At 31.4% G+C, this 22,169-nt stretch overlaps 1 protein-coding gene across 1 annotated transcript in view; it reads left to right on the top strand.

The window, feature by feature from the left end:
* The window catches only part of LOC132736958 (G-protein coupled receptor GRL101-like), a 112,968-nt gene extending 91,986 nt beyond the window's left edge, over positions 1–20,982 (top strand). Inside the window, exons 12-26 of the mRNA XM_060724171.1 lie at positions 1,730–1,861; positions 2,618–2,737; positions 3,601–3,718; positions 8,103–8,171; positions 8,793–8,864; positions 9,687–9,758; positions 10,314–10,385; positions 11,005–11,076; positions 11,814–11,885; positions 12,794–12,865; positions 13,827–13,898; positions 14,348–14,546; positions 17,635–18,291; positions 18,619–18,787; positions 20,548–20,982. Of these exons, the coding sequence (XP_060580154.1) occupies positions 1,730–1,861; positions 2,618–2,737; positions 3,601–3,718; positions 8,103–8,171; positions 8,793–8,864; positions 9,687–9,758; positions 10,314–10,385; positions 11,005–11,076; positions 11,814–11,885; positions 12,794–12,865; positions 13,827–13,898; positions 14,348–14,546; positions 17,635–18,291; positions 18,619–18,787; positions 20,548–20,693 (2,114 nt within the window). The 3' untranslated portion in view covers positions 20,694–20,982. The remainder of the gene's footprint in view (positions 1–1,729; positions 1,862–2,617; positions 2,738–3,600; positions 3,719–8,102; positions 8,172–8,792; positions 8,865–9,686; positions 9,759–10,313; positions 10,386–11,004; positions 11,077–11,813; positions 11,886–12,793; positions 12,866–13,826; positions 13,899–14,347; positions 14,547–17,634; positions 18,292–18,618; positions 18,788–20,547) is intronic.
* The last annotated feature ends 1,187 nt before the right edge of the window (positions 20,983–22,169 follow it).

Below are 22,169 nucleotides of genomic sequence, written 5' to 3'. Positions count from 1 at the left end.
AACGGTCATTTCGTACAGTCTTTTATGTTAAAAAGAAGGTAACACTGAATTTATAGATCAAATATATGATTTGCAGTAGATTAAAAAAAGCACATAAACAATCATAATAGAAAATTATTAAAGTTTTTTAAAAGCCAATTGTGTTTTGTTTGGGTTTTTGTGTTGTTTCATTTTACGCCTTTTAACATAATTTCAGTTATGAAAGCTAGTTTTTACTTAACATAATTCCTGAAGATTTTACTCAAAGTTCAAGACACCTGTCTCCGCGTAAACTTAAAAAAAGTTTGCAGCGAAGTTAATTCAAAAAGCTTAAAGAAATTGACGAGTGCAGTTAAAGTTTTAAAAAGGGCTACTTAATGTTATGGGGATAACTTTTCTGTTTATTGAAGCTAGCGCTAATCTTTATCAAATTTTTGTTAGAATTCAGTTCTGGATTCAAGTTTTATGTTCCAATAATTGTATCATTGAAAACATATATAAGGAGCTGTTAAATGATGCTATTCATGGTAAAGAGAACTGGGTTTAGAACTTAAAGGTTTTATAAGAAAAATATGGATATGGATATCTTTGGGAAATACAGGACAGTATAATTGGCGGGAAAAGTTTGATCCGTGTTTTAAACAAAGATTGATTGACTGATTTCTTCAGGAATGAAGAAGTGATATTGATAGAAGACCTGTATTATTTGTATATAAACATGTTAAAGAAAATTTTGAATATGAACCTTATTTAACATTGTTGAACAAATCACAGAGACTCGTCATTACAAGATGAGAACGTTTTTGCACTGTTTACGCAGTTATGGAAATAATGGAATAGACAGGGAATATAGATGTGTCAAACAAGTGAAAATGGCGAGATAAAAGATTGATATCACTTTATGCTTAAATGTGAGAGGCACAGTCATTAACAAACGGTAATATAAATGAATATTTCAAACTTCGACCAAGTTTGTTGAAGCTAATTGAAATGCTAAGATATGTGAATCATAAGACAATGACAACTTTGGTGTTGTTTATCAAATGTGCTCTTAAAATTCGAAAAATTTGCTACAACAAAATGATTTTGGTATGGGCGCATATGTACTTAAATTGATCAAACAAGCGAAGAATTTCTGAATCAGTTTCTTACCTTATTGGAAGAGATAATTGATTGAGATAAGGAATGAGAAGCAGCTGGGAGAGCATGAATATCGTATGCTTCGTGCAATGATAAATTGCGCCATTTTTCCCGAAAGACAACCAATTGGAGCGGATGACAAACGCTCCATGTTGTATGATCTGTCAAGAAAATTAATGACTTTTTATTGTACAGATTTGTATACGATGCATTTTATCATTTGTTTTTGTCAAGTTCTTCAAGTTCTAACATAAATGTTTCGACACTTGTTCACAATGGCACGACTGTGTTTTCTTGATTTGAAATAAGATACATGTAGCTGTGAAGAAAAGTTGTTTTGTTTGTTTTTTTTTTGTGTGGGTTTTTTTTAATATTTGTTAGAAAAATCTTGTCAGTTACTAAATACAATGTAAAAGATATTTGTTTTTATTAGGAAGACATATTTCGCGAAAAACGTGATGAAAGATAGTTGCAAAGAAAATCAGTATTTTATTTTTTAATATTTTGTAACTAGAATCAACTTTTCACTGACTAAACGATATTAAAAAGCTATTTATTTATTTATTTATTTATTTATTTATTTATTTATTTATTTATTTATTTATTATAGTGAGACGCAAATGCGAAAAAGGTGAATTTAAATGTACCAATGGTCAATGTATAGATTCGAAATATGTTTGTTACAATGGTAAAAGCATAGGAAGAAATGGTTGTGTCGATGGTTCTCATCTCCTGCATTGTCGTGAGTATCTATATAAATTAACTCTTACCATACAAAATATCATAAATGAATGTGTCTATCTTTCAGTTAAAGCCAAACCATTCTTCAATTTATGGAAATCTACAAAATATGTACTGATTGAATAGCAAACCGTGCAACCCATAATTAGATGGCAGATTAATGTCTGCATTGGTTAAATTGGTATAATTTGTTGCCGCTAGAAGACACAAATTATGCCAGCTACAAAAACAATTTTGTTCCTTTTTTAGGAAAGGGCAAACATCGTTTTATTTTTTCATGTTTATGTTTTAATAATTGTTTAAGAAAATGAAACGAGACTAAACCAAGCTTCGAATGTAATATCATGTATAATAAAAAATGCAAAGTGTAGGCAAAGTAGTGTGTTGACATTTATACAAAATCACTTTTGATATTCCAGTAGCCAAAAAAGCTAAATATGATTCGGGTAATTGACCAATGAGTAACTTTTTTGGAATTAAGAAACGACACCAAAACATAATAAAAGCTATTGCTTAATGCTTAAAAAATCTAGACTTTCAGTATGATTGCAAATACAGATCTCTTTTAAAGTATCTCATTTATATACCTTTGCATCAATTAAACATAGCAATATGTAAAATTGTCTTTACTGACGAGGTGTCAGTTTGTTGCGATTACAATAATGTGCTCAACAATTAAGTAATGTTTTATGTTTTAAAAGGAACTTTTGGCCTTGACCTTCCATAACAATGAAATCAAATTCTATCATTATTTCAGATAACCATTCGTGTTCCGAGGGGCAGTATAAATGTCCACGATCATATTGTATTGACGGGACTGAAAAGTGTGACGGACGAATAGATTGTAAGATGACTTTTGATGATGAATTTGACTGTGGTTTGTATTTTAATTTTCAGTTGTTATTTACTGTTGTTGCTGCTGTTGTTGAATGTTAAAATGTCTTTGAGGTTGTGTTGGCTTGTTGGGACTGAAGTCCTACGGCCATACAGCTTTATGCCATCTTTACTGGTGGAAAGATCTGACTAGAACCACTGAACGTACGTTGACCAGTTGGATGGTAATTCAATAAAAACAACATTGCCTCTTGGGTTTGAACCTACAGCGCTTTGGAACAGGTGAATTGACAGATGATCTATGACCTTAGAAACTCGTTCATGGATGCTTCTTTTTATGTATTCATACATGATTACTTATGTAGGGTAAATATCACGTTAGAATTAAAACTTGATCTGCAATATTTGGGAATAAGGTCTAACAAATGAAAAAAAGTGTCCAGTGTCATTTGTTAAACATTTAGACATTTGCAAGATGTAAAACACACCATAGAAATTGTAAAGCATTTCTATTTATCTTATTAATAAGTTGACAAAAGTTAATTCTGCAGTAGGTGACAATATCACCAACCGTTTGGACATACGGATAGCACTGCATGCTAAATAACATTTATAATATTTAATGTAATTTATAATATTATCTTACCTTATCTTACATTTCAGAACATATAAAACTGGGCCTTTAATCACGTGATGAAATAATCATCTTACTTTAACATAACTGCCCCTGATTGCAGTTGAAAATGTGGCTGTATATGTAAACATCCTTATTTTCAAAACATATAAAACTTTTTTTAAATCCTGACATTATTTAATTTTTTTTACTTTACTCTGAACTTCTCCCGATTTCGTTTAAGAACAAGAATATTTTTACTTATATTTATAGATTTGTATATATCGTTATAGGTTTCAAATGCCCTCACCCTGATATGAAATGTGACTGTCTTGACATAGATATGGACTGTGAAAATAGAAATCTAACTCGTCTGCCACAAAACCTTGCTATAGAGGATTCAACAAAATAGTAAGTGCGTTCCGCCACTCTTACGTCATAGTGCTTAGCGCTATGTGAAACAATGGTAGGATACTACGTCAACGCGCACATGCAAAATACATCTAATCGGATTTAATTTTCCTTTTTTCTTTTTTCTTTTTTTGTGTAAAAATCACCGTCGACACGAATGTATACCCGAAGCAAACGTTAAATATCTAAAAATAATGTAACACACCAAAAAAAACGGCTTTAAATAGTACTTGACATAATTCTAATAACCGTTTAAAGTTTTACTGCCTAGTTTAGTAAAGTTGTTTATTTCCTTAACGCTCCCACTCGACTCCCAACCAAAATTACCCTATTACAGGCTTAAACCATACATTTTGCAAGTGCGCGATGACGTAGTATCCCACAATTGAAAAAAGCAATAAAGAAATCAATTATTTTGGTGTTGATGAGTGATGATAAAGCGCATAAAAGTAATTCACTTACTATGATAATGTGTTTCAAAGCAATTAGAAAGCTCTGTAAATGTTGCAAAAACTAATCAACTGTTGCATTTATAAAATAAAGGCAGGGTAATAAGGTCATATATAACTATTTTGTTTGATGTAAAGTTAGAAAGTATTGCAAATGAGTTTCAACATACCCCCTGTGTAGCAATTTTCAAGATAATTATCGTGTTATGTGTCAACTGATATAAAAATGTTTTACATTTAGACCCCTGTAACTATAGTGTATTTATGGGTACTTGATATAGTGGAATCAATTAATAACTTAGGTTTATCATGTCAATGGAATATATGTTTAAGTCCACATTTATTTGAATATTGGCCTATCTGTACTATGTGTATCTGGGCCATCGCAATCTTTTTATTTTGTTGTTGTTGCTGCTGCTGCTGTTGAAAGGTTTTGTTTTGTCGGGGTTTTCTTGTTGTTGTTTTTTTATTATTGATTTTTCGTTGGGGATGTATTGCACATCTGGATCAGCAGAAATTCACATACATTTTTAAACGATGCTCAATTTTGAGATCCAAAGGGATCAATCCCACGTGTGTTATCAATTTGTATATCATATAATATTCAGAGTGCTTAATACGGTGTACTTATTTTGTTATATTATATTATGTTATATGGAACGAACTTTGAACTTCTTACTCTTCTTACGCAATTTGTTTGTCTTTTGAGTCAAACAGTAACTTTCTTTTCTAAATTGGCTTTTTAAGAAGCATCGAACTAGATATCTGAATATTCAACCGCAGTACACCATTACTTTCTTCTTCGTTATTGCTTTAACAATAGTCTGTTTAGTTTAGATTAACACATGTGAATTCCAAAATCGCATTTTAAATTGCATTTTCTGAATACGTAATTTAGCTTGAATTCTAATGTAAGACAATTTAAATACATTAAAGAAATTGAATAGAAAAATTGAGATAATAATAAAGGCCTAAAATTTATTGTAATTTGCTATTTGTGTTTAATAATTTTTTTTGTCCATGGGCTCGGATTTGATCAATAAATCCCTTCGATTTACAGCTAAAAGTAAATCCGCATCTAGAACTCCTTTCGATTTCTATATTGGTTTTCCCGTCGGTGATTCGCAGCATGTCATATTTATGAATGAGAACCGGAAAGCAGTTCTGCTGTACATGAATTCGAAAGCTATAAATAGCTATTATAAATGTTCTGATTTTTGACACTGAGGTTATAAATTTGTGATTTCCCTTTTTAGTAGTACATGAAATTATAATTTGTTACATTTTGAATTACATTTACACACAGCATATCAAGTATACTATAAGTGATTGAATTTGTCAATATAAACAAGATTACAGGCATAAGACTTCAACAATTTTGCTTTTAATAATTATTATTAATTCATATTTATGAAATTAAATGTTTAATAATAACATGTTGATATATTGGTTGTTTTGAAATAATTAAACTTTAGTATATAAAGTTACATTTCATTTGCGTTAGAGCGTGAGACTTGTAATCTCGACATTGTGGGTTCGATTCCCGGGCTGGCCAACTAAAATTACTAATCAGTCTTTCGGATGAGACTTTAAATCGAGGTCCCGGGTACGGGTGCTTAAACACTTAGCACGCTAAAGAACCAGGTGAAGCTTCTGGAATTGGGGTATCTTTCTGTATCTGTTATTGCACTATCCTCCAAAAAAATAAAATGACTAATACTCTTCTGGAGGACTCGCCCATATGGGCAACCGGTGGCGAGTATAAATAAACGCAAATACACACACACACACGCGTAAACGCAAATACACATATACGCGTCATTGATGTAGCATACCACTTAATGAAAAAGAAAAATATAAGTTTATGACTGGTGACATGTTCGCGGTCCGAACTCTTCAGCGAAAGCTGCATTTTTTGGCCTTACGAGCGGATGATCCCTCATTAGGCATAGGCTATAGATAGATATTATGATAACAATAGAAACTTTGATCTGCAGTTTGAACATATTGTGTAATGTTTTTACGAATGGTTTTAAAGCAATTCAACAAAAAATATATATTGATCTCCCGAAAAATTAAATAACAACATTTTTATATTACCAATATCAAATAGCTTTTATATCTTTGACTCGCACGAACCTGATGTTAGTGAATGTCCTCATACCTGCCTAAAATTCAGGTAACAGTCTTCTATTATATTGATAAATACTGTATCACTATGTAACGCGTGTATAACAAACAAAAAAATCCTGAATTTGGTCTTTTTGAATTGCATCCATTTTTTTATTCCAGAGTGTGTTGTACTTTCAGTATTGAAAGAAACCGTTTTTGTTGTTGTTTTTTTTTTAATTCGACATGTAAACAATGCGTTTAATATTACTATATTATAATATTAGTCCCCTTTGTTTCTATTTGTATATTTGTTACAATCATAATTATAAAAAACAGACTTTGATATTTTTATCATCCTATGTTACTGACTACAGTAGTGACACAAACAGAACACAGTACAGTCTTGTCACATAACTTTTACAAGCCTTGTAGGTCTTGTTTGTATTCAATAGAATTACTTTCCTTACCAAATAGGCATCAGTGAAAGCATTTTTTATATTAAAATTTTTTTCCTCTTTGTTATTATGGACAGTGCATAAGATAAGTACAATGAAGTATAATTATGCAAAAAATGGTTTACAAAACATTCGCAAAAAATCTACAATAGTACTTAATCTAAATATAACATGACCTGTGCGTAGGAATAATTTGCACGGTGCGTAATCGTTCCGGACTGATTTGGAATATTTCCTCGTTCCTGAACTGATTCGGATTTTTTCACCGGATTGATTCATATTGATTGGATTTTGAGCTTGACAAGGCATATAAATATATAAAATTAACATATTTACAACTGTTAGCCATTGAATATTCTAATTGCACGGAACATTGCAATGTTTAAGGAATTCATATACAACTTTATAAGGTTTGTTAACTGTCTTTTATTTAAAACAAATTTCACATGTCAGTGTAGTAGTTGTAAACACTAGGATAAAATTGCCAAAAAAGTTATTATTATCCTTATTTTTTCAGGTATTTCATTCTGCAATAATTTAGTGGCTTTTTTGTAAAATGATTTGTCCGGTAATGAATTTGTAGGACGTAAGCATACAATTAGCGATTTGCCTTGTTTTCCTTAATACGAATCAATCCGGTGCCTTAAAAAAATCACGAGGTTGTCATAAAAGTACGTCCTACAAATTCAATACTGGACAAAACATTTTATTTAAAGCACTAATTTATCGAGGAATGATTTATTTCTATCTTATGATTCTGAAATCTCTGAAAAATCAAAGATTATACTGATTTTTTGGCCATTTTTATGCTAATAATTTGGTAAAGTATCTGTAATCAGCGCATTTTTTGCGCGGGGCTTCTCAGTTGCTGCATTGCAGCAACATTTGTACTTGTTATGTACTCGACTTACCTATCTGTTTAATACAGAATTGATGTATTAAGCGTGTTTAGAATATGATGCCTCAACATTCTTTCTAGTAATAAAACTTAGAAGCCCATTGTGCCCTAAAAATTTATTTTTGGTTTTCTTCTATTGTATAAAATCAGTTACTCATTTGCCATGTACCTGAAATGGCTTCATCTACTGTTGTTTGAATGTAAAGTGATTTAATATTTGTATGGAATTCTTTGTTTACAATTTGCTCCTATTATGACATCTTATTTTACATTAACTGCTATTTTATTAAGTAACAAGCAGCTTTCATACTCTAAAATCATTTATAAATGTTATAAAGCTTATTTTTGACCTTTCTAAAAAAAGTTCCTATTTATTCATTTCTAAGGCATAATGTGTCTTTTAAGCCTGCATGAAACAATAAAAATAAAATAAATGCTGATTAATTCAAATTTCATTGTTATTTTTCCAGTAAATTGGGCGGTAACAGGATTCGGATAACGCAGACAATGTTTGCAAACCTCAGCAAAATTGTTTTATTGTAAGTTATTTTCAAAACTCAATATTTAACACGAAAGGATGCAAAAAAGAGAAAGAAATCATATCTTTATATATTCCTGTCCCAAAATTCTAAAAACAAGAAATATCTTTTTAAAAAGATACTCGGTCGAAGGAAAACTGGTAAACTTACATATGTTATAACCAACCCACCACATTAATTTAGAATAGCCAATGAGATTCCCTGATTTCAGTTTGTAATTTAATAATGACCAATGAAAATTCTTCTTACATTCAGTTCTTCCCTGTAAATTACAGGAAGTGCAACTGACTTTAGACGGCCATGTGGTCGGATAAAACGAACCGATATGCTACTCGTTTCCTACAAATGGAAACGTTTTCGTTAACATCAACTTCGGCGCAGGAGTGTAATTGATCCATTGCTAGAGGCTCGCAAAATATGATTAGATTTTATATAACTCGTTCAACAAACCTAGTATTAAACCAAAACTCCTTCAATACCCTCTATATATTACATCATGGATATTGGCACGGCAAAACTGGAAAATCTAAGGTTTTTATAAAAAAAAATCAAAAGGCACAATATATAAAATGCCAGTATACTACGCCTGTCAGTGTTTTATTTCTTTGGTTCTATTTTCAGGGATATGAATCATAATGGCATAAAAATAATTCCAGAGGGATCATTCAAGGGTTTATGGAGACTCTTTACATTGTATGTATCCTTTGTTTCCCTCTTTATTTTCTGAAAAATTGATAAGAAGTTAGAATTGAAAGACAAACAAAAAAAAAACAGTGTACATACATACCTTACGAGCAAGATGCATTTGCATATATATGTGAGTGGTTCTTAATAGAACACATGGTTGTATTTAACGTTGTTAACCTGGCTTAATCATTGTTTGATGATGATGATGATTGCGGTGGTGTTGATGGTGGTGGTGGTAATGATGATGATGATGATGATGACGATGATGATTATGATAATGATTGTGATTGTGATGATGATGATGACGACGATGATGATAATGGTTATGATTTTGATGATGATTGTGATGATGATTATGATGATGATGATCATGATTGTGATGATAATGATGATGATGATGATGATGATGATTATGATTATGATGATTATGATGATTATAATTGTGATAATGATGATGAAGAAGAAATTATTGTATTCATTTGTTATATTTTATAAATGTTTAAGAAAAACATACCTAACCCGTACAGTCTTTTTAACAGTGTTCCAACATTTGAAATTTTACATGTTATAACCGACAATGTAATTATGGCATCGACTTTTTACCTGCATATACCAAACTTTCATCAGCCTATAACTCTTAACAGACCATAATGAGTGTGGAACCATGTGAAGACTATTGTAGCGTATTTCGGAATTGAAATCCTTACGGTGAATTTTTCCAAATTCAAAACCGGACAAAACTATCACACAAACTCTGTAAACATTGTTTCATAAATGCTTTAAGTCTGTTATTGTATACTATACAAATGTTTTTGCTTCTATTTTTAGGAATTTGGAGAATAACCTGATAGAAAATATAAGCAATGGAACATTTAAAGGGCTGACAAATCTAAGGACACTGTAAGTAGTAGTAAGAGTTATCTTTCTTTGGTTTTCATATTAAACAATTGTGAATATCAACCTGTATAACTTTTATGTTACATAACTTGAGGAATATATATTTACATATTGACATATAAACATTAATAAAATCAAACTTGACATATTTATGTATTTCGAGCATAGGCACTTTGGGCTTTTTTTGGGGTTTTTTTTTTCGATCGACTACCCGTTGTGACCGACTACACACCGTGATTTTTTTAAACTTTTATCAAAAACACAGACACTTATCAAATCTATAAAAACAAACCTAGCGACAGAAGTCTTTTTAGAAATTATGCTACACAGTAGATATAACTATTTTTTTTAAAAGACGCTTTGTCGGTAGAATTTTATTGATTTAATAAATATGTGTGGTATAGATTAAAGTTTATAAAAAATCACAGCGGGTAGTCGGTTACAACGGGTTGTCCATCAAAACATATTGTTTGCCATCAAGTGCCTATGATTTCAAGCACTAGTATGAGGTCTTTTTCTAATTCTTTTCCTGCATTGATGCCTTTTTTTATTTTATAGGTACTTAAGCGGAAACAAAATACGGGAGATTACCCCACTAGGCTTTATCGGGTTGTCGAATCTTCATCACTTGTGAGTATAGAGTAGAAATGGGAGCATGGATATTGTAAAGTTGATTAAATTTATTTGAGCGTTATAGGATGAACAGAAAAGTAATTTTTCCCTCAGTAGAAACTTAACATATCTGCAAAATGATTAGCCTAGTGATGTTTTAAATTGGGTTCTGTACTACTTTTTTAATTTCTATGGTTAATTTACACCCGAATGCAGCGCAAGAACAGATTGAATTGAATTTTCTTTTTGCCAATGTGAATTTTGTAAAATACAAGCATTGTGAATTTGTAAATCACTTTCACTTGTTTGAACTAGTCTCAGTATTGCCTAAATATGGTTGTAATTAAACCGTCGAAACAGTTTTTCACATTGCTTTAATACCTGAAAGTGGATCATAGTTACCTGCAAAACGTAAAGCATCGGGTCTTAATCCCATAGAAAATTTGTCGCAATTATTAGACATAGCACAGTTATTATTAATGATAGCAATTTTCAAACATGCAAAGATTTCATGAAGAAATACCTTGACACGTTGAAATTTGCTTCAATATTTTCTTAAAATATATCTAAAATTTCTGAATACCTCTCTGATAATTTAAGATCTGTCTAACATATTTATATATGTATCTTTTTTCAGGAATTTGAGTTACCAAGCTTTAGAGAAGCTCTCTCAAAACACATTTACAGGTTTGCGAAATGTCAGGACCCTGTAAGTAATTTGAAATGATGATTTATTAAAGGAGCTCCGCTGAGGTCAAAATTGCCTAAAACATAAAAAAATATATTCTTACATAGATGAAGCGAAACACTAAAATGGAAAAATCTTAAAAGGACATTTAAGAAATATGCTCAGAACAAAATGGAAAAAAACACGATATTTTGTGCTATTATGGGTTCTATCCGAGTGAAAAGCGTTGCAACGCTTTCCATATTTGGGTCACTTTGCACATACAAATGATGACAGGGTGATGGAATAGTTTGCAAATTTTCACAAAAGATATTGCTCAAAACATACATCAAATGGTACACTTATCTTTGAGTTATAGTGCCACTCAGGTCATGTCTAAAAACCTCAGTGGAGTCCCTTTAAAATAAATTTACTTTAATGTTGTGACCTCGTTATATCACAAATGAATTGCATTTGCCGATACGTATAATAGCGAAATATAACACAATATGGCACAAAGCGCCTTTGATGAAGATTTTTGATTTCGTTTTATATAATATTACTTAGGCTTAAAATTTCTCAAAATAAAAACATAATTATATCTATATACGTTTAATTCTTCTATTACTTACTTTGCCACCGTTGTATCTGTAAACTATTTGACGAAATCGTCAGCAGCAGATTTATTATTTACAGCTGAGCATCACATGAAAGTACAAATTTGATTTCCAAGATTTTATTTCATGAGAACCTTAATTAATTTATCATTTCTTCTACAGGAATTTGTCTCACAACTTCATATTACAAGTGGATGAGGGAGCCTTTAATGGTCTTGAAAATCTTAAATTCTTGTAAGTATTTGATATTTAAATTCCGAAATCATCAATTTTTAAAGGTTTATTCATATGTGTAATACTTCTTTGTATAATTATGATATTGCAGTTTTTACAAATATTTCATTATCAGTATAGATGGATAATTAATTGTTTTATTAAACCTCACTTAAACTTTTTACTATACAGACATACTTAAATATTTTGCAAAATTTCCAAGGGGCGAGTAATCTATATAGACTTAAGAAAACTTAATATACTAGTTCTTTCCCCTACTTGGTACTACTTCTTTCCTTCAATTGGTGAAAAATTACAAAACTTCTCAATTCTCGGGTTGCTAATATGCACTTTTACACTGAGAGACATGTGTTATTTTTAAAATTATATTTTGCTCTCAGTGCTAATAGTGATAAAGGAGATTGATTGCATCAGAGTAATTATATCTGATTTATTCAAACAAAAGATGGTACAAAAATACCAGCGAACAAGACAGGAAGTACAAATAATTGTCATTTTAATGTAATTGAATATCGAACCGAGCAAACACGGTCGGATTCAACATGTAAGAAAACTATCAAGCTAGCTAACGGAAAGTCGGTGGTTCTACTCAGGGCCTGAAATAATGTACAAATGGAAAGCTGAGGTCTTCATCCACCAGTTAAGCTGAAAAGTCGTCATATGACCTATACAGTATTGGTGCAACGTGTAAATTACAACCAAAAAAAAATTGAAAGTGCCTTATGTTCTTAACGTGTTTGAATCATTCGGTCATTTATCCGTCTCGTGAAAATATATTCACTTTTTTCTGTTATCTTTTTATTCCAAAAAAAAAATTACTTGAATATTTAACATGTATTATGATATTCCCTTATTTTGCTATTAAAACCTGATTGGTTTTTTATTGCTTTTGTTTTGTTCAATTTCAGAGATTTGTCCTTTAACGAAATTACTACGTTACAGACTCATGTATTCAACGGATTAAAACTTCTAACATTTTTGTAAGTCAATATCCATATTTTAAAATATCACCGTGCTTTGGTTATATATAAATGAGCCGCGTCACGACAAAACCAATATAATGGGTTTGCGACCAGCATGGATCCAGACCAGCCTGCGCATCCGCACAGTCTGTTCAGGATCCATGCTGCTCGCTTACCAATCCTATTACAAGTAGAAAAAAACTGATAGCGAACAGTATGGATCCTGATCAGACTGCGCAGATGCTCAGGCTGGTCTTTATCCATGCTTGTCGCAAACCAATTATGTTTGTTTTGTCACGACGCGGTTCAAATGTATGGAAGCTACTCGTTTCAAGACTCTTTCCTTGTGAATGTGAGATGAAAAGTTTCTTTCCTGTCACTATAGATTTTTTATCTAATTATTTGTACATAAACACCAGTAGTACAGTCACGGGCCGAGTTTGTAGATTTATATAATATTAACAGGGCACAAAGGTGACATGTGTGTGTTTTTATTTATCTCGTGGCCACGAGATACTATGTTGTAGCCACGAGTTACTAATCGTTGGGAACGAGAAAGCTAACTCGTGGCCACGAGATACTATGTCGTGGCCACGAGTTACTAAGTCGTGGGAACGAGATAGCTAAGTCGTGTCCACGTGTGCGTGTTTTCATTTATCTCGTGGCCACGACATAGTATCTCGTGGCCACGAGATAAATAAAAACACGCACATGTCACCTTTGTGCCACCGTAAATATTTGTACAATTCGTAAATATACTTTTTTAAGCTATATAAGATAAAATTGATAACCTTGCAGAGATGTACAACGATCATGTTAATGGGGGGAGAGTGCTCAAAACCTGCCTTTGCTCTTTCATTAAAGTTGTTTGCAATTTACTGAACTGGCATTTATATATGCAACTTAATTAAAGAGAGGTTTAAAGGAACTTTACTGAGTCCTATTCAATAGAACTTCATGATTTCACCATATTTTTCAGGGATGTATCAAACAACAGGATTGAGATACTAGAGGACAACGTGTTCCAAGGTTTACAAACACTAGAACATCTGTACGTACTTTTTTCATTTTATCTGTAAACAGATTGGATCTTAGATTATTAAACTCGTTAGAGTTACAGTTTGTTTTTTTAAAGAACATTAATACTGTGTACCAGTCGATTCCGGACATAAGCACTTATGAATAAGTTGTCTTTTCGACCATGCGACTACATACATGCATCGAGGACATGTTGTAATGAAAGTGACCGTGCGACCACATAATGCATCACAGGATTCTATGAGGATTCCCCTTCTCTTCCAAAGAGTTTTCCGCCCTTTTTATATAAGGGCAGATTTTAGAAATATGTCATTTGCTTAATGTTATTGATAAGGAAGTTATTTTAACACATGCCTTGACTTGGTTTATATACAAAAATAGTTACGCAAACCAAGCGGGGAATCAGTTTTCGTCCTTTAAGTTCGCTATGATATTTAAAAAAAAAATTCCTTATGTTTTCAGATTCACGGATGAGTTTAGATTTTGCTGTGCCGCCCAGATTACAGGTGAATGTTTACCAAAACCTGACGAATTTTCCTCTTGTACAGATCTTATGTCTAACTTTGTTCTGCGAGTCAGCATATGGATTCTTGGCCTGGTCGCTTTCTGGGGGAATATCGTGGTCGTTGTATGGAGAACACGTGACCTGAGAAACGGAAAGGTGATTTTATATATTATGAATATATAAATTTATATTACCTATAATATAATAGATGTATTTTTCTGATTCTTTAAGCAAAATATCGTTCTTGCAATTCTACAAATGTATTATTTTCTTTCTTAAATATAATTAATATAATGATCTCAGTAGGGGGTTAAATTTGTTTATTTATTAAATTATTCATTCATTCAATCATTCATTTATTGATTCATTTATTTATTTATGACAGATTTATTGATTTCTAGAATTGCACCCATATATCCCCAAATAACACTACATTTTACAATATCTATTACAAACAGCTTTTTTAAAACTTTTTGCAAAATTAAAGCGTATTGTGTCGGGTATTCTTTTAACGAATAATATTAAAACTAATAGTTAAACTTCACTGATAAAGGGAAGAAATACGATCATAACAATTACCTATCCATTCATTAAGTTACTTCCCTTGACAAATTGAACCAAAAAATATTCTTATTTATCGGCATATCTCTATAGCTTAGTTTTGAATTTATATTAATACACATACAACTTTCATAGATATTGTAGCACCATTAGATTATAGCAAATGCTCATATAACCCCCCCCCCCCCCATGAACTTTCGACCCAACGTAATTTTGCCAGGGTTTTAATTTTCATTTGATTAAATACACTCATTTATCAGGTAGTATCCAAAACAACCATTTTTTAAATTATTTCTGACACTATTTTTAATATGAGGATATTTTAAGAATACTTATATATATTTATTCTGGTAATCTGCTCATGTATGCAAATGGTTTATTTCAGAATTTATGATTTCTATAAAAAATATGTCGTCGGCAAATTGTGTCTCAGAACAAGGTCTACTGGCGAAAATTAAAAGAAGTTCACTGCGTTTTTTTTTTTTTTTTTTTTTTTTTTTTTTTTTTTTTTTTTTTTTTTTTTTTTTTCATTTTTTTATATTGTTTTTTACATGGCGGTGACTGGAAAATGATTTTTGCTAGTTTAAATTTTTATTTGATGTAAGTCCGGACTGATTAATTATGTGAACGTTTTCAGATTATTCGCTTTAATATTCCGTTTTTCTTTAATAATATTAATATTAATGATAATTCTGATTGTGAAAAATGACCATGAATGTAAAAGCGTTGCAACGCTTTTCACTCGATAAAGGGTTTATAGCAGCATAAAAACCGGTTTCGCAATGTACATCGGAGTATACTTCTTAATTATCTTTTGCATAATATACTGTTAAAAGTGCTCAAGCTGATCTAAGAAGGAAAATTCAAATATTATGCTTTTAGGTTTTTGGACCGTAGTAGAGTGCCTTTAATTGTGTATGTCAGTTTCTGTGTTGGGGACATGTATTTCCGGGTTTTTGTAGATCAAGCAGCACGTTTCAACCTTCGAAATTGAGAATTGGCTGATGACTATATTTTTCATTTAAGAAAATGACATAACAAGCTCTTTTCTGATGTGTTTATACATGTAGGTGATGTTTGTAGGACTTATGCATATATATAATAAAATATATATATATAAATATATATTTATAATATATATATATATATATATTATAATATATATATATATATTTATATATATATATATATATATAATATTTATATATAAATTGCAAGTACATTTTATTCAAACACTTTAACTTTTCCTGAAAATTTATTTGTCTGTTTGTTTAGTGCACTACCAGGTTTATGATAAGAAGAAATGAATCTCAAAAATCTGAAAAGGAGCGTTTAAAGTTAAAAGTACATGAATATAGATATTTTTTCAGTTTTGGTATTTTTTATCATTGGGTGTTAAGTAAAAATCAAACAAACGCCATTATGGCCTAGAATAACAATTTTGCTCCATAAGTCAGCTCACTACTTTCCTTCTAAAAGTTGAAACGGAAAATGTCGAATTTTACCGAATTTGTACGAGCTCCGATAATCATAACAAACATTGTATATAAAAGGGATTTGTTGAATGACAAAGGATATACTTTTACAAAGCAGGTTTTTTTAAGTTAGGAACATTGTCGAAAAGTTTCTATTCATTTTGTTAATATCCCTCTTAATTGTTTAAATGATATTATTTAATTTTTTTATTTTTATATACAATGTATCCATTAATATATCAATATTAACAAGAAAAAAAGATCGCGTCATATCATGAAATCTAGTAATTTGTTTTGGAATTTCCTTGTTTCATGTATCTATTTATGGGGTACCATTTAAGTGGAAATATTCTATTACGAATTTCTTAAACTTGATTATTTTAACTGTTTGTAACTTAATTTTTAATTGATTTTAAAACCCCTTTAACTTCAAATGGACTGTTCCAAACTAAAAAATGGAAAAATCCATTTTAAACATTCAGCTGGTCAAGCTTTCTCATTTGCGACTCTTTAAAAAAACGTTACTCCGCGATTGTGTTAAGTACACTGTTTTTATGTTTTGCTGTTCACATAACGTACTATTTCATATTCAGTGGTATTTTTGTCAGCTGATATGCATCTTATATATTGTAAGTCCATTATAACAGCATAACATAAAACATATTTACCCTTTGTAGTATATTTCTCGGGCTTGATATGTATAACTGATAAATGTATTGACTTTATACTTGTAAATGAAATAACATATATGTCTCGGATGGTATATTGATGAAATAAAATGCGTATTTTTATTTCCTATATTTTCATTTTTGTACAGTTTGTTAAAGGTCCACTGAGGTCAAAAAATCCCAAAAATGAAAAGTTCATTTTTTTTACATAGATCAAGTGAAGCAGTTAAAATGAATTAATTTTGAGATGGATAATTAAGAAATATACTAAAAATTAAATTGAAAAAAAAATGTTTGTGTTATTTTAGCCCGATTTGATTCAAAATAGTTGCAACGCTTATCATTTTACGTCTATTTGCACAATAAAATTGAATTAACTGGAAATCGGGGTAAGAGAATGATCTGAAAATTTGCACACAAGTTATTGGTGCAATATATCAAATGGTACACGTATCTCAGAAAAATATTTCCTGTTTTGTAATGCCAAAAAGTCAGTGGAGTCCCTTTAATGATTATATTTTTGGTTTGGTATACTTTCAGGTGCACTCATTCCTTATAACGAATCTTGCCATTGGTGACTTCCTCATGGGTGTGTACATGATGATTATTGCAATTGTTGATTTCTACTATCGCGGAAACTACATACTTCACGACCGATTTTGGCGGGAAAGTGAATTGTGCAAATTCGCGGGCTTTATATCAACATTCTCGAGCGAGTTGTCTGTCCTTACATTGACTGTGATCACGCTGGACAGACTTGTTTGTATAATATTTCCCCTGCATTTTAGACGACTAAAACTTAGAGACGCATCCTACGTCATGTGTTTCGTATGGGCTCTCGTGTTGGCGATTTCCGCTGTTCCGTTGACTGGAATTGATTATTTTGGGAATTTCTACGGACGTTCGGGGGTGTGTCTAGCGTTCCATATCACAAGCTCCAAACCAAAGGGCTGGGAGTACTCAGTGGCGGTGTTTCTTGTTTTGAACTTTATATCATTTTTAGTGATATTTTTCTCCTATCTACGAATGTTTTTCGTCGCTAAACAGACTCGAAGCGCTGTCAGAAAAATACAAGATAAAAATGATAGTGCTATGGCACGCAGGATGACCATAATTGTGGCAACCGACTTCTTTTGTTGGGTTCCAATCATTCTTCTAGGTTTTGCCTCGCTCGGAGGAGCGGAAATTCCAATAGAGGTAGGGACATAATTTTCCTATGTGTAATTAAACTGTGTTAAATAAAATATGAGACGAGAGCTGTATTATTTAATTTCAAAAATGATAAAAGTATGCAAGAATGCGTCACATATACATTGTACTGATTGACCGGTAACCTAAGAACGGTTTTTCATTTACATTACTTTTATGGTTATCCCTATTGAAATTTTACGAGCGGCTTACCTATATGAAAAAAATAAAGAAATGTTGATATAAATTATATATTATTATGAATTGTACATTTTTGTATGAATTAAACGAATTTAGTCAATATGAAAACAATGATAATTAAATAGTTCATTTCAGGTGTTTGCTTGGGTAGCTGTGTTTGTCCTCCCTTTGAACTCGGCTGTAAACCCCGTGCTTTACACAATATCAACACCGCCATTCTTACGTCACTTCCGGAAAAGAGCCAATATCTTCAGGAAGTCGTTCAAATTATCATCAAAAATAGAAACAAAACATAGCTTTCTAGGTTGGTTATAATTTTGACTTAAGCAAAGTATGGAAACGAGTTACCTTATGTACATCATCCCATTTATTAGTTGCGATAACTGTTTAAATTGTTTCTTTTATGTAATATGTTTATACAATTAAGTTTATGATAATTGAATTAGCTAGATTGTGTTGGAAACTATAAGCTAAATGAAACACTCTTGAATTCGTTCTTGGAATTGACCATTAAGGTTAAAGTTTCTTGCTTACGGACGGGGTTTGAATCCACGCGGCCAGGAATCCTTAGATTACTTATCCCACGGTGCATATCCATATCGGTACCCTCTTTGCGAAATCTGCTGAAACGGTACCCTCTTTGTACATGCACAGGCCACTCTATGCTCAAAACAAACCAGCGATGGATAACAAGCCAGTAAAAATTCATTGTAATAAGGAAAGTAGGTATGACACGTGGAAAAGATGTATACCACGGAACACTAGAATGTTTTATCTATGTGCTGATTTGTCATGTTCCCGTTTTTCATGTACTGCAACTTCACAATAAGCTACAAAATATCAACATGTCTTACCTCACCCATCACCTCGACATACTTTTCGGGCTGAAATGAACCTGTGGCTTGATGATATACACATCATACATATCTAATATGTTCATTTACATATCATCTTCGGACAAATGGCAGTACATTGTCAAAAATAATGGTAAAGTTCATAAAAACACCCTACTTTCAGTTTTGCAGCGGCACAGGCTACCTCTCTTCATTTGAATTTTTATATCACAGGTACCCTCTCATTTTTTAACACATACGAGTAGGTATACTCAATGCACGACATATGCTTTTATTTGCGTTAAGTGTTAAGTATGTTATATTTACATAAATAAAGAAATATTACATACCTTACGATTAACGCAAATAAAAGCATATGCCGTGCCTTTAGGGTACCTTTGTGTAAAAAAATGAGAGGGTGCCTGTGATATAAAAAGTCAAATGAAGAGAGGTAGCCCGTGCCGCTGCAAAACTGAAAGTAGGATGTTTTTATGAATTTTACAATTATTTTTGACAATGTACTGCCATTTTACCGATGATGATATGTAAATGAACATATTAGATATGTATGATGTGTATATCATCAAGCCACAGGTTCATTTCAGCCCAAAAAATATGTCGAGGTGATGGGCGAAGCAAGACATGTCGATTTTTTGTAGCTTATTGTGAATTTGTAGTACATGAAAAACGGGAACATGACAAATCAGCACATAGATAAAACATTCTAATGTTCCGTGGTATACATCTTTTCTACGTGTCATACCTTCTTTCCTTATTATATTGAAATTTTACTGTATTGTTATCCATCGCTGGTTTGTTTTTAGCAGAGAGTGGCCTGTGCATGCGCAAAGAGGGTACCTTTTCAGCAGATTTCGCAAAGAGAGTACCGATATGGATATGCACCGTGTATCCGATGCAATTACCACTCGGCCACGCCGCCACTTAATGTAGCCATATTTGGTATGTCGGCCACGTGGGCTTTACTGCCTAATATTGAACACACTTTCAATTTTTCAGATTTATATTTCAAACTTAGTAATATCATTGATTTGCAATGCTTTATACACTTACATACACCTACATACATGTATATTTATTGCATTGTATATCGATTATTATGTTATATCTTTTTTCAGAGGAGAGCTCTTCACTTAATTAACGATGCTTAATACACTTACATACACCCTTTTGCATTATTGATATCGATCCTTGACTAATATCTCTTTTTCAGAAGACCGCTCTTCACATGTTTGGGACCGGAAGCCGAAATATCGCCATCTTGAATTGATGCGCATGCGCAGTATGAATAACTCTCCATGTCAAAATCATTATACAACCCCATCACATTCACATTCACATTCGGATCATTTATTATAAAATTGAACATTTTATTTCGCTTATCAGTTTCGTTATTTTTGTCGCCTGTGTATGTTTGGAGGATACGGTTTATTTGCAAAGTATGATATTAGACTTTAAAAAAAAAAAAAACATGTGTATGTGCGTGCGTCCGTGCGTGTATGTGTGTGAAAAAGAGTGAATAAGGATGTAGAATTATGTAAAAGAAGAATTTTTTCTTTCATTTCTTCTGTTTACAATGGTTCCTTTTCATTACATGCGGGAATGTTGTGTGTGTGTCTTTGTTTATTCTATTTAAATTTTCATACAAAAATCAATAAGACTATTTTTCTTAAATACATATTTAATTATCGAGGTTCATAAATGAATAAAGTGCGCATGTCACATATGTTCCACCGTAATATTCGTTCAGTCAGTATTTTATCTTATTTATTTATTTATTTTTTTTTTTTTTTTTTTTTGGTGGTGAATAAATCACCACTTTTTTGGTGGGGGGTTTATGTTTTTGTCGTATAAATATGATGATCTGTTTCTTTATATTCTCTATCATTTTGTTATTTATATAATTATTTTTTACTGTTGGAGCACTTTATTTTAATTGACTATACTGCACATGCATAAAGATAATTGGCAGGTAGTTTCTCTTTGTGGTCTACCACAAACGTTACAAAAATCACTCATTTTTGTACCATATTCATTGTTATATTCCAAGATATCATAGGTCATGGTTCCACGTGATTTTAGAATTTATGATTATACATGTTTAATGTTTATTGAAAGTAATTCATAAGAGAGAAAGATTTGCTTTAAATGGAGACCACTGAGGTTTATTGTTATGATTGGTCTGAGATTTATTGTTCATTTGATAAAAGACTAGACCAATTACTTGTGTGCGAAATTGTAGATCAATCGTTCAATCGTTTGTCCGGAACGATTATTCTAATTAAGAAAAAAATCATTAAAAACGCTTTTCACTCAAATTGGGCAAAATAACATTAAAATTCGATTTTTAATTATATCTGAGTATATTTGTTTATAATATTTAGCATATCTGTCTGTTTTAAGTGCCCCAGCATATCCATGTAACATATTCAGATTTTATGAGGATATTTTAAATTTTAGTGGAGTTTCTTTAATGAGAAACAGTCCAAAAGTTTTATGGTTACAAAAATGAACGCTTGATTTGCCAACTTTACGTTTTATAACGTTATTTTGACGTCGATAAATTTCGACATTTTCCTGTTGTTTTTTTTTTTACCATGATTTCACTCATTCATTGTTAAATAAATATCTTCAAACACGCTTCCGATAGAAGAGATAAATAATAAACTTCACAAAAAAATTATAATGAAAAGCATAAAGTCTAAAACATAAAATTTTGAAATTATTGCATTAATCAACTGAAGCACCTGAAATGGAATATATGCAAAGGGTAATAAAAAAAATATACTAAGAAATAGAATTTAAATCCAAAATCGATTTTAATGCAATTTGGTC

Source organism: Ruditapes philippinarum, unplaced genomic scaffold, assembly GCF_026571515.1.
Source record: "Ruditapes philippinarum isolate M1 unplaced genomic scaffold, ASM2657151v2 ctg1920_1_1_1_1, whole genome shotgun sequence".
Classification (NCBI taxonomy): Eukaryota; Metazoa; Mollusca; class Bivalvia; order Venerida; family Veneridae; genus Ruditapes; species Ruditapes philippinarum.
This window is presented reverse-complemented; position numbering and strand designations above follow the sequence as displayed.